Source organism: Hordeum vulgare, chromosome 5H, assembly GCF_904849725.1.
Source record: "Hordeum vulgare subsp. vulgare chromosome 5H, MorexV3_pseudomolecules_assembly, whole genome shotgun sequence".
Taxonomy (NCBI): domain Eukaryota; kingdom Viridiplantae; phylum Streptophyta; class Magnoliopsida; order Poales; family Poaceae; genus Hordeum; species Hordeum vulgare.
The window spans coordinates 549,826,629-549,840,151 of NC_058522.1; the positions used below are offsets into that span (position 1 = coordinate 549,826,629).

Genomic DNA, 13,523 nt, shown 5'->3' on the forward strand with positions numbered 1-13,523 from the left:
ATAACAGGAGGGGAAGATACAGAAGAGAAGGGCTTCACATATATCCCTTCTGGGTGCTTCTCCATCATCACCCGTTCCATTCATTGTCATCTTCACCGTTGAGAGAGATTCAAACTTGTAACGCTAGGGTTTTTAATTCTATTTGTACTTGATGAGAGATCGAGATTGATTTGATCATTCGTCTTATTATGACAATAGTATGGTTTTCCTTTATCTCATCTATGTGATTGGTTGTCATTTGCCGCTCATGTGTAATACCCCCTTGCAAGGCCGGCCTGTGTTTTGGGAGGCCCGAGGCTAACTCGACGATTTGGGCCCTATGTCCTAAGACCATGATAATTGCTTCTTCTTTAACAATATACTAGGCTAATGTCTTAAAACTATGAGGAAAAGAGCATACAAAGATAATTGAAACCCTAGACGTATAGTACATAGAATGGCAAAATATTAGGATACATGCTAAATAATAAAATGCTACTCCCTCCGTTCCTAAATGTAAGACCTTTTAGAGATTCCACTATAGACTATACGGAGCAAAAAGAGTGAATCTACACTCTAAAATATGTCTATATACATCCGTATATAGTCCATAGTGGAATCTCTAAAAGGTCTTATATTTAGGAACGGAGGGAGTACTGAAATTACGCTTTGGGTGAAATCCGGGATGGATCAGGATTCAGGAAATTGGTATATGATAGATTCATGGGTTCATGGATACATACCTCACTCTCACTGCACAAATACGTACATGTATTCCCGCCTTGCCCCATGTCGGATGGCCGCATGGCAAGCGCGATGGCGGCGATGACCAGCGGTGGCCGAGGCGCCGAGCGTAGGTCGACGAGACGACAGAATTACGACTCACGAAGACCAACACACGAGGGACCAAGCCTGGGCACAAGACGATGTCTTTGATTGATCGAAATCAGAAACGGGACAAGCGCCGTGCCTTCCATCTGGCTGCGTGACGCTTCCCATCGCTAGCTAGCTAGCTAGCTATTTCAGTGCCGGCCCATCTCATTTCTCTTCTCAGGTATAATTTTTTTTAATATCAATTTTCTTCACTATACTACATCATGGGCCCCCTCCTGATGTGGGCCCTTGGCCATCGCCCCTCCCGCCATACACCAAGGCCGGCACTGCCCGGTTGGCATGGGGTATGTAGGAGATTGGTGAAGATTCATTTATACCCGGCGCGCAGACAACCGGTAGTTTATTTCCAGTCCTTTACTTTTATGTTACTAGCAAAAGAGCCCGTCTGTTGCAAAGGGAGAAAAAAAAACCATCATCTTCAATGGCGATGACCACATTATGTTCATATCTCATCGCATGATTTCGAAAATTTGTTCACAAATGCAAGAAAATATTTCTTCCTTTAATTTTATTCACAATTCACAAGTTGAAACAATGTACATATTTTTTTTTTAAATATCATGGTTGTCAAAAAACTTGGTAACGCAAAGAATTATTCTTAATTTCAAGAAACATTTTTTTAAATATACTATAATATTCCGATCCACCCTCACAATTAATTCTTCAAAATTCACTCAGGTATATAATCAAAAAGACTCGGAAGCATTAGTATTTAACTGCATACATTCAATCATTCGTGAACATTTTTACAAATTTTGGAACATTTTTAAAATTGAGATTTTTTTACTATTTATAAACATTTTTTTAAAATTCCAAACAATATTTTATATTACGAACTTTTTCAAGTATTTTCTTGTGAATTGGTGAATAATTCGATTTTTTAATTATCAAACATTGTTTTAATTTCTTTAAAGAAATTGCTCAAAATGATGGACTTTTTTTGATTCACAAATGTTTTCTCCAAAATAACAATTTTTTTAATATGCAAACATTTTTACAAAAATCCCAAACAATTTTTGACTTCTCAAACATTTTATGTTTTATCAAAAATTTATGTAAATATAATGTTTTGAATTGCTAAAGTTTTTTTATTTATTTTAATTAGAAAAAATAAAAATAAACAGATAAATAATAATTAAAGAACTAAAAAAACAGGCCCCCGCCCATGGGCTGGCCCAAATGGGCGTGCTGTTTATTTTCCAGTGAGCAGAGCGTAGTATAGCTGGTCCCGATGCTTTGACCGGCCCATGTCAGGATTCCTGCAAAACGTTTTCTATAATTTATTGGTGGCATTGGTGGATAATATTAGACAATTTTGAAGGCAATTTTAATAACGTACCACAGAAGCAATAGGTGCTTTATTAATAGACTAGCAAAAGGGCCCGTGCGTTGCAACGGGAGAAAAATAAATAAATCTCGAATGGTGTTGATCATATTATGTCTTTAAAATTTTAGGACATTTCTTGAAATGCATGAACATTTTTTGAATTAGCAAACATTTTTTTCAATTGCACTCAAAAAATAATACACAATTTGTTTTTGAAAATAATGGACTTTTATTGTTTTCACCAACATTTTTCTCAAAATTATGAACATTTTTCTGAATATGCGAATATTTTTACAAAAACCCCGAGCATTTTTTGAATTCACTAACATTTCATGTTTTCTTCAAACTTTTATTTCAAAATTCTCAGTTTTATAAATTGCAAAAATTTTCAAAGTTCCAAATTATTTAAATTAAAAAATGGAACGGCAAAATTAAAATAAAAAACGAGACTAAAAACAGAGGCACAAATTGTTTTTAAGATTTTTACACGGACTTTTATTTAAAATCATTGAATTTTATATTTTATGGACATTTACTCAAAATTTAAACATTTTTTGTATATGCAAACATTTTTCAAAACTCCTCAGTAGTTTTTGAATTCTCAAAAAAATATGTTTTTTTGAATATTTTATTTCGAAATTCACAGTTTCTTAAAATTTAAAAAAGTTATTTGAAGTTCTAAATTATTTAAAGTACAAAAACAAAATGGAACTAAAAAGAAAAAGAAAAGAACTAAACCAAAAAAACAGGCACCCACGCATGGGCCGGCCCAAATAGGTGTGCTGCATCTTTTTTCAACGGCCAGAGCGTAATATAGGAGGAGCCTACATGGGCAGGCCCAGTCCGGATATTTTCCGGTTTGAAACGTATTTTATGACTTATATGTGGCATTGGTGGGTAATTTTAGTCAACTTTAGGGGCAATTTAAATGACGTACGGCAGAAGCAATATTTGCTTTATTAGTATATATATATATATATATAGGTAAGAGGTAAGAGGTAAGATAAGAAATAAAGATAAAGATAAAGATTTACTTGTTTAGTTGGTTACTTTGCTTCAACCGCCATTCACCTGTTTTTCACAACCGTACTAATCATTGCAAATACCAGCTACTTTGTTTCAACTGCCATTGGCCTGTATTTAAAACCATACCAATCCTTGCAAATACCAAAATAATTAATTCATACCGGACCAGTAACAACTTGTATGTGACAGAAACACTCGCGTTAACACTTTCCTTCACTTTTTATTGGGAAGAATACTATTTTGGGATACTTACACGAAGATGCTACATAACCTTGTGTCTTGCAGGACACCAACAACAATAATAATGATAAAAATAGGGCCGGCATATCGCTACCAACTACCATTCCTCTAAATAGCAGAGCTTATGCAATAATGTTATGTATGTATCCTACTACTTCTACTATACACATATACACACAAACTATATATTGCCGCCTCTCTCTTGCATAAGCATAAGTGGCCGTCTGCCTAACGTTTCTGGAAGTTCAACACCTTGATGGAGTAGCCGAACACTAAGAAGAATCCGATGACGTATGCGAAATGCGCGAGCACCACATACCCAAGGAAATCGTGCTTGATGCCCAAACTGTCCTCCAAGAATTGCTTCACCACCGTGTGGCCCCCACCGGAGACCGAAAAAGAACTGGTGTTATCACCAAACTGTGACCCGATGACACCATAGATGGTCCAGGACACAGGGTTCGCCCAGTAGTACCACCTCCACCAAATTGGTATTAACTGCAACAACAAGCAGCAAACCATCATCATGATCCTTAGTCAACGAATCAAGTTAATTAATCAACACATGACACGGGTTAATCTTGGCTTACTTACCGGTTTCGCAACGAGGAACCCAGCAAAAAGGTTCCAAAGAGGGAATACAAAGGCTATGGGTATGTTTGCAAGCATGGAAGATGAGGTCAACGCCACCAGCATCATGCCGAACAATGTGAAGTAGTTGAAGCTTGAAATTATAAAGAAAAGGAAATAGAAGAACTTTGCAGCTTTCCACTCATATCCAATCATCACATAGATGATGACCGTGTACTGAATCCCCTGCAAGATGTTGTAGATCACCTCCACGCATGTCTGCATGAATCAAAAATTGCACAATCTTTAGAATCATACCACCATTGGAGTTTGTGCTCATTATATTTTGAATAGGATGGGCCCTTTCATTTAGACAAGCTCAATGAATCTAAACACGAATTTTCTATCAAAATGTGTATCAAATTAAGAGTGAAAAATTACCTGAGCTAATGCATAGGATAATGGAGAGTACATCCCTGCCGCCTTTTCACGGTAGAAGACAGTTCTCTCGATTGACACAACAGGCTGCACTGTGATGCAGTTGGCAGACCCAAGGAAGAAGACAGCAGCATAAGTGGCTCCAAGTAGATTGGACAAATCTTGTTCTGAGTTTCTGCCCACAAATCAAACATATGCAAAAAGCCAAAAAGAATTAGTGCCTCAATAGAAGCTAATATATAATCATTTGAAAGTCCCAACTATAGAAAAATAAGATCATACATTTTCGTCCCCTTCTGCCAAAACACTGTGCCAAATACAAGGCCATAGATCATCGTCATAAGAAAGCGCATGCCGTTGTGGGGTGGATTCTTCCAGTAAGATTTGTATTGCTTCCAGAAGTTTGCAACACATTGGTTGTAGAAATTCTGAGAATACTTCATAGGAAATGAGAGATCCTCATAGCCAGGCAGGGGAATGCTTAATTCCTTAATAAGTTCTTGGTTTTTCCTGGTCATAGTTGATAAATAGGAACTCAATGTTGATACTAGAAATGAAAACAACTGCAATTTTGGCACTCCATTTTAAGAGAATATGTACTTGTTTTAAAGGAATTAACAGCCAATGGATAAAAATATTGAAAGGTTGCGCTCAAGTTCAACGAATGAGGCTCCTTACCTATAAAGATCAGAATTAGCATAAATTTCAGCAAAATTTACGTTCAGGCGAGCCTCGGCTAAAGGGGAGCTAACTTCCAGCATCCATGTTGCAGGATTATATCCCTCTGTGATCTTTTCAACACCTGGAATTGCCTGCAATGCAATGACAACCTCTTGTGTTAGGTTTTTCACTTTTTCTACACCTACAAGGAGTTCAAGGCCTGTTTAAGTGAGTGACTTTTTCTAAGCCCACTGGTCATATTTGTAAGCAGGTTATCCATTCAATTGCAAAGTGGAACAAAACTTGCTGCCCCACATCAACATGTAAACTAAGGAAACTGACCTCAAAATATTCAACTAGTTTATGAGAGTGCTGACCAAGTTCACCAGCATAAATAACTCGTCCTCCTCTTTTCATAAGCAGAAGCTATAAAAGGAACCAATAGTGAGTTATTTGCACTTCATATATATGTGTGTGCGTGAGAGAGAGAGAGAGAGAGAGAGACAGATAGAGAACCTCATCAAAAGACTCGAATATATCGATGCTGGGTTGATGGATAGTGCAAACCACAGTTCGCCCAGTGTTCACTGTATTTCTCACCGCCCGCATTACAATTGCCGCGGCTCTAGCATCAAGACCAGAAGTTGGCTCATCCATGAATATGATTGAAGGATTTGCTACCAGCTCCACAGCAATTGTCAGTCTCTTTCTTTGTTCAGTCGATAACCCGCCCACTCCAGGGAGACCAACCATAGCATTACGCAAAACATCAAGCTCCACAAGAGTCATGACTTCCTCCACAAACATCTGCGAGGGCAAAGATTAATTTCTTTAGATGGAAACAGTTACAGTTTGAAGCTTCAAATATAAAGAACACTGCATCTTTAGTTGAGTCTGAAACGTGGCTTCAATGAGTATACCTTTCTCGTATTTTCATCGACATCTGAAGAAAGGCGCAGCCAGGCAGAGTACAGAATGGATTCATATACAGTAACATTTGGTGAATGGATATCAGTTTGTTCACAATAGCCACTCACGCGGGCAAAAGTTTCTTGTTTTTTAGGGTAACCAGAGAGGGTGATACTTCCTTCAATAGATCCACTAGTTTTCCTTCCTGCCAGGACATCCATTAGAGTGGTTTTCCCAGCTCCACTCACACCAACTAATGCTGTCAGAACACCAGGCCTAAAAGTACCACTGATATCAGAGAGCAACTGGAGACGACTTTCTGTGAATCCTTGCTCCCTCATTTCCTGAAACACAAGTTGAGAGATTTTATGTTAGGCCTAAAATATTTTCCGTTCACATCTGCAGATAATGTTATCATAGAGGTGATGAATTTGTCCTAGCACGATATATGTGAGTAGAAAGACAGGTAGGCTTACTGCAGGCATGTCCACGTAGTAGTTTACATGGTTGAAAGAAAGTGAAAGAGGCTGGAAAGGCAAGGTGATTTGTGACCGAGTTGGCCGATTTGTGGCTTCATCTGCAGAAATTTCAAGTGAAGATAGTGACCAATTAGCATTATTGTTGTTAACGGCTTCATGTAGCTTGATAAATAAATAGTACAAAGACTGCAGTAGTGTAATGAATACTTAAGAACTCACCTATAGGTATTGTAGTGTTTGTCTCATTCTCATTCTCCTCGTCTGAAACTGTGTTTGAGCTGCTGCCAACTGGATGAGAACAAATCATATATAGTGTAAGTACCTTGCTCACTAAGGCTTCAAACAATAATGTCAACCAGAAGAAGAAAAAAATGGTACTCACAGCTCAAGTACGTAAGTGCCAGAAGGTACAATATGTTGAATAAAATAGTGAATCCTACAAGGGCTCCAATAGAAACCCAAAATCCCCAATCTCTAGTGAAATAGCCTTTGGCTTTAAGAATAGCCTCGCCTACTGTTAGTGCATCGATAGATGTAGTACCATTGTTTGGCTGTAATAAAAAAGAAAACGTCCATCATTAGTTGAGATGTCATCACCTTCACAACACTAGGATATGGTGATCCCTTCACTATCCGAATTAGAAGAAACTAAAAAACACAGGGTCCTAAGAAAAACTTACTTTGGCCCACCTACTTGAAAGGAATTCATTGACGGATATCGCATTCAGGCTGTACATCATAGGAGATGACCAGTAAGCCCAAATCCACCATGGTCGGATGTCACCTATGCCAATCAAAATTAAGGATGAAGAAGGCTTACGTTCATCCATGCAAATGAGATGCAGATAGCTGATATATTGTGCCTAGCTTGTCATGACAGGGTGCTTACCTCTGGGTATGATAAATCCTCCAAATATGAAAACAAGAAGGATCACAAACGTCCCCAAGGTGTTGGCCACAACCATTGATTTCAAAACAGCACCAAGAAATCGGAAAAGACCCATTGCCATTTGGTGAGTAGCAAAAAAAGCTAAAAGCATACGAAAGAACCTGCAATGAGCAAATAGATGAATAATGGAGTTATGCATTCAAAACTAAAATGCAAAAGTTGAAGTGGGCACAAGGGTTATACGCGGATGTATACCTTCCTGCAGCAGGCGCAAAGCCCATTACATAGTAAGTGAGGACAACCCATACTATCGACTCCACAAGCGAAACAGGAACTTTTGAGATTATGTTTACCAGTCCAATGGTCCATGGAGGAAAGAACAAGAAATCCCTCTGTTTGTAGAACGTAGGAAGCATTTTAATAGTAAATTGTAGCTCAGCAAATCCATTGAATAAGACGGTCATTAAACTGAAAGTCAAAGCACCAAAGAATTTGCCGCTGTCAGAAATCTTCCCATGTGGCATCTTTGTTCTGAGGAACACAGTCATGGCAATGAGCCCAAGGATGACCAACTGGGTAACCTTGAAGATGTAGATGAAGGAGTTGCGCTTCATCAATAGCAGCTCTCTTGACATCACTGTCTTGAATGACTCCCAGCTGGATTGCCCATACTTATTGGTGGTCAGCGCAGCAGGATGAGTTTTGGACTTGTCGAAAGGAATTTGCAGCTCCTTGAGCATCTGCTGGCCTACATGGAATGACTTGAAACGTTCAGCAAACTCTGGGACAGACACGTGACGGTACTGCTCCTGGTCAAGGTACCAGTACTGTTGCTGGTCTTTCTTGGAAGTGACCTCTTGAAGAAAGTCAGCAACTCCTTTCCTCTCAGGGCATCGGAAACCAGCAGATTCAAAGAATTCCAAGATGTTTTCACGTGGCCCATGGTACACTACGTATCCTTCTGATAGCAAAATAATGTCATCAAACAGGTTGTAGGTCTCTGGCGGTGGTTGTAGGAGGGAGATCATCACGGTGTCATTCATCACATGGACCAATTGTCTTATGTATTTCACAATCTGAAATGTGCTAGAGCTGTCCAAACCAGTGGAAATTTCATCCATGAACAAAGCCCTTGCAGGTCCTGTTAACATCTCCCCTGCCATGGATACAAGTAAAAAAAATCAGACAAGTGTAATATGAATTAAGTAAGAAATTCTTTTCAACTATGAATGGAAAAGGTTGAGCTTATTCTTTCTATGTATGCATGCATACCAGTTGTTACACGCTTCCTCTGCCCGCCAGAAACTCCTCTGATCATCTCGTCACCAATGGGCATATCAGCACAAATGTCAAGCCCAAGAACCTGACAGTGAGGTTTTTCTTAAGACTCAAATGGGTGAAATTTTGCTAGAGAGTTGCATGTAATTGACAGAACAGCTGACATCTCACCTTGAGAGTAAGATCGGTAACAATATTACTCTCCTGCCCTTGCACCGCAGTAGCTTTCATAAAAGCATCGATCTCAGGATCTGGCTTTATGCCAGCTTCACGCTCCCTGGCAGCGAGCTCAGCGAGCATGTCATATCTGGCACCGACGCCTAAGCACCGCCTGGAGAAATCCAGTGTCTCTCTTACGGTCATCTCTGCGTTGTGGAGATCGTACTGACTAACATACGCACTGGTCCTCTCAGGGTAGAACTCCTCAAACGTATGGCCACAGTAAGTGATGCTGCCAGATACCTGGGTGTGTTGCCATATCCATACGATGACTATTTGTTTATTTATATGTGGCCATAATGCAGAAGCAAAAAAAGAAGAAGATGAGTTCAAACCTTGAGGGCTTTGTCGAGCTTCCCAGTAAGGGCTCGCATAAATGTGCTCTTTCCTGAAGATGGAGGTCCAAGCAGAAGGGTCATCCTGAAAAACGCCATACATGTTAAAGTACTTACTTATTTGGCTTCAAAAGGTACAGTTGATCAGTCTAGTATTTTCTTTCTTTTTTTACTTTTTTTGCGGTCACATTTAGAGGAAAGCAACAAGAATGATGAGTGAATTTTGTTGCTGATTCCGCCTCCGCCTAGATACTGAAAACTGATCTTGACAATGGCTACTTGTGGTGCTTTTGTGATAAAGAAACAGTAGCAGGCAGCAAGAGTAATGATGTCACGACTTATTACCTTGATGGTTTGATGATGCCATTGACGTTCTGGAGTATGTTGATGGTCCTCTTGTTCGAGGAAGCAAGTTGTCCCACAAGACCCTGCCGGCATCATATACATCGTTGTGTAAGCAAATCATCGTTACGCTAGTGATTAAATCCAAAAGGCAGGAGTAGATGAGAGAGACCAAATGTGAATAACTGATACTTGAAGGCAAGCCATGATAGGATGGGCAGGGCAAGGGGGATTAAGGAAGGAATCGTCAAAGCCGCGAACACACGCTGCTAGGCATTTCGTCGAACACCTCAATGACGCTCGGCTCGAGAAGCCATTGGAGTCTTGAGACTCGCCGCTGGTCCGCCCTCTAGAACTGATTGATGGATGTCATGATCTGTAGCTAGCCAGGCTGAATTTTGGTCTCCCCTGCCGCCCCCGCGGGGCCGGGGAGGGGAGGAGTGGGAGTGCAGCGGCACCACCAGGCCGGAGTTGAACGCCCCTCACCAGGACGTCGCCGTTGACCTTCGAAAGGAGACGCTTCCCTCCCACTGCCACCGCCGCCACGAGCGAGTTCTCCATGGTCTAGTCTGGTATGCTCTGGCCTTGGGTGGAGGGACGTAGCCCGTAGGGAAGAGAGAGAGAGAGGCGGGGAGGAAGAAGAAGCCCATGTGGCAGCTAGCGGGCGGATCTGGGTGACGTGGCTGGCCATTTGGATAAGAGCATTTTCAACCGTCGGTATGTTCAACTAAAGGGATCCACTAAACATGGAAGAAATAACCACGCTTGCCTCGGAGCTTGTGCGTGAACCGTTGCTTCAAGTTCATACGATTTCATTCTCTCTCTTCTTTTATTATGCGTCATGTCATCAAAATCATCTATGTGTCAATTTTACCAACGATGATCATGCAACCATTGGAGATGACCTAAGGGGTGACTTTGGGACGTGGGTACTCTCGAGTGCGGGTTTTTTAATTGTTTAAATTGCTTAGCACATGTGTCATCTAGTTTTCGGAAGTATGGTTTTGATTTCATGAACTATATACTTTTGAATGCATAAAAAATTAAAAATAAGTAATAAATAAATCACTGTAATTCTGTTTTTTCCTTATAAATGTTCATTCTAGTATAACAAGCATGGTTAATAATTTTCATATCCAACAGAATAGTGGTGCCTCATCAATGCAAAAACTAGAATTAAGTATAACGTTTGAAGTATCATTTGTCGTTAGGCTTGTTTTGCTTTTACAAGTAAAAAATGCTCAAGCTTTTGCCCTTGATATTTGCAGAAAGCATTTTGGTGTTGTAGTAAATACATCTTTTTTTTCCTTTCACATTTGTAAAATACTTCCTCCTTCCAAAAATATTTGTCGGAAAACTAGATATAATGGATGTATTTAGAACTAAAAAGGTCCAAAAACATCCGTTTCTCCGACAAATGTTTCTAGACGTAGGGAGTATATTTTAAACGCGTAGAAACATATGTTCTCTGGAGCCAAATTGATTTTCGTTGGTTTCCGCACTATCTAATACTCCCTACTTTTTTAAATATAAGTCATTTTAGAAATTTCATTGTAGACTACATACAGAGCAAAATGAATGAATCTATACTTTAAAATATGTCTATATACATTTGTATGTAGTTCATAGTAGAATTTTTAAAATGTCTTAGTATTTAGGAACGGGGAAAGTACAACGTGATATATGGAGAGAAAACTAAAGACTTGATTTGTTACTTCCTCTTATCTCTACAAGGAATGCCAATAAATTTTGTGTAAAATCAACTAATGTAAATTTTGATCGAGTTTATAGGAAAAACTACCCAGAACTATGACACCAAACTAATATCATCAGATAATACACAATATATATAGTATCCCTTCCATGTGTATTATTTGTTGTTGAAATGAATGTATTTAGACCCATTTACTATTGAATACTCCCTCCGTACCTAAATATAAGTCTTTAAAGATATTTTACTAGATGTCTACATACGAAACAAAATGAATGAATCTATACTTTAAAATATGTCTATATACATCTGTATGTAGTCCATTAATTAAATTTCTAGAAAGACTTATATTTATGAACGGAGGGAGTACATCCGATGACAGTATCTACGAAGAAGCTTGACTTTAAACAAAACTTATAAATCTTTAGAGAGAGGGAGGGAGCGGGTGACAGAAGAGAGAAGAGAATATGCATGGTTAGTATGGTAACCTGCAGGAAGTTTGTGGCTGAGTTCCAGAGCGTGGGCAGGGCGCGGCTGCCGACGAAGGCGTCGACCTCGACGGAGAGCCCCTGATACCTGACCTCTATCGCCGGCAGCTCGATGCCCACCCGATCCACCCGGTCCCTGAGCCGCCTCAGAAACTGCTCGCTGTCGTCTTGGAACACCCTCTCCAGCAGCGCCCTGCCGGCCTCGCCGCTGGCCAGCTGGTTAATGTCCACCAGTCCCTGCAGCTCGTAACCGGCTCCGTCGATGACGGCGCGGCGCATGCGGTCGTAGGTGGGCAGCTTCTCGAGCGCGGCCCAGCGCAGGTTCTCCTCGTCGTCCTCGTGGCCCCGCCGCGACGTGGCGCGGCCGAAGGGGTCACCCCCGCTCAAGGAGTGCGAGATGGACCCGGAGCGGCGGGAGCCCCAGGAGGCCGCGCTGGCACTCCGGCGGCTGCCCGACGGCTCCATGGCTGCCTGCCTCGATCGATCGCTAGGTAGCTGCGTGCGAAGGGTCTTGCTCCTCCTGCCCGCAGATGCACTCTGATCTTCTTCTTTTACTACTTCTTCTTTTTCTAGTGGTATAGTGAGTATATATAGGGAACTCGATCGTGCATGGTTGCATGTGGTGAAGGGAAACGCCGGCCGGTCAGCCGGCGAATCTTCCTCCGGTTGCCCCCATAGCATGCACAGGAGTACAACCTACTAGTTACCTACGACTAGTCAGCTCCAGCAAGCACATGCATGATGCATAGCACGTAGAATGTCTGGCAAGTCAAACTTGTATATTTCCAGCCATCATCTAGAAGGAGGAGATTGAGATTTGAATATATATTGTATCTCCGAATCACAAGGACAATCGAACGAGCGAGCACGTGATTAATTCTTTCTTCATCTCCAAGATATGATGCATGCATGGCTTAATTTCACATTTCTAGAAGAACATTTGTCAACGATCGTTCGTTACTTCCTATGATCGATAGCGATATACTGTACTTCCGAGCTTGCACAGGACTAGTCTAATCTTCTCTTCTACGGTAGAGTCTACAATCCGGAAGGTCAATCGACGGACCAAACAGACCCCAGCTGCTCCTTGGAACAGTAGCTAGCTGCTTGGAAGGTTTCCTACTAGTTTCCCTCCTTTTTCAGTTGTGAGTATGTACAGTCTTTTCTTTTCTTTTTAAAAACGGAAATAATAAGGGTCGAACGTCAGGTTTCTCACGTCCATCGCCGAACGCCCTCTTCACCGTTGGATTTGTAGTAGCACGCATCGTAAAGTAGTGAACATGGCCATGTCAGCGACACGAGGTCGTTCTGGAAAATCAAATCCCTCTCTCCACTCCTTTGTTCCTTATCCATGATTCCACGCCCATGACCTCACTCCTCATGATCCCACCATCCCCATGCCCTCACTCCTCCAGATGCCCGCGTCGGTGACGAGGTGGTTATGCTCCGGCGGCTGAGGGGGGCATGGTTTAAAATTCGTAATTTGATTTTTATGAGAGATATTACCTTAACGGAACGAAAATATTTAGCAATAAAGGTAACTTTACACTTTGATCATCAATCATTTTACTATTTTAAGATAAAGATGAAAACCATGCTTTAACTCGATTTCTAAGAGAGAAAGAAAATAATTTCAGTTTCACAATATCATTATCCACATCTATTTTTGCATATAATATAGTTGGACTTAACTATACAGCGGCGCCGCATGTGAGGTGGTTAATTTCTTCTCTCTACCA

General features: G+C 40.8%; 1 protein-coding gene across 2 annotated transcripts; it reads right to left on the reverse strand.

Moving 5' to 3' along the window:
- Positions 1 to 3,421: 3,421 nt before the first annotated feature.
- On the reverse strand, positions 3,422 to 12,341 carry LOC123452763 (ABC transporter G family member 48-like). 2 transcript variants are annotated; one of them, XM_045129473.1, is made up of 19 exons: positions 11,785 to 12,341; positions 9,589 to 9,671; positions 9,244 to 9,328; positions 8,861 to 9,151; positions 8,684 to 8,774; positions 7,667 to 8,567; positions 7,412 to 7,572; positions 7,203 to 7,306; positions 6,905 to 7,073; positions 6,742 to 6,810; positions 6,520 to 6,620; positions 6,055 to 6,387; positions 5,651 to 5,941; positions 5,477 to 5,560; positions 5,153 to 5,286; positions 4,757 to 4,984; positions 4,478 to 4,649; positions 4,061 to 4,315; positions 3,422 to 3,964 (listed from the first exon to the last, which is right to left on the reverse strand). In XM_045129473.1, exons 1-19 carry the CDS (start codon positions 12,247 to 12,249, stop codon positions 3,695 to 3,697), a joined length of 4,287 nt encoding a protein of 1,428 aa, XP_044985408.1. In that variant the 5' UTR covers positions 12,250 to 12,341; the 3' UTR covers positions 3,422 to 3,694. The 2 variants fall into 2 exon arrangements, with proteins under 2 accessions (XP_044985408.1, XP_044985409.1); XM_045129474.1 differs by lacking the exon at positions 11,785 to 12,341 and adding an exon at positions 9,758 to 10,253.
- Positions 12,342 to 13,523: the final 1,182 nt, after the last annotated feature.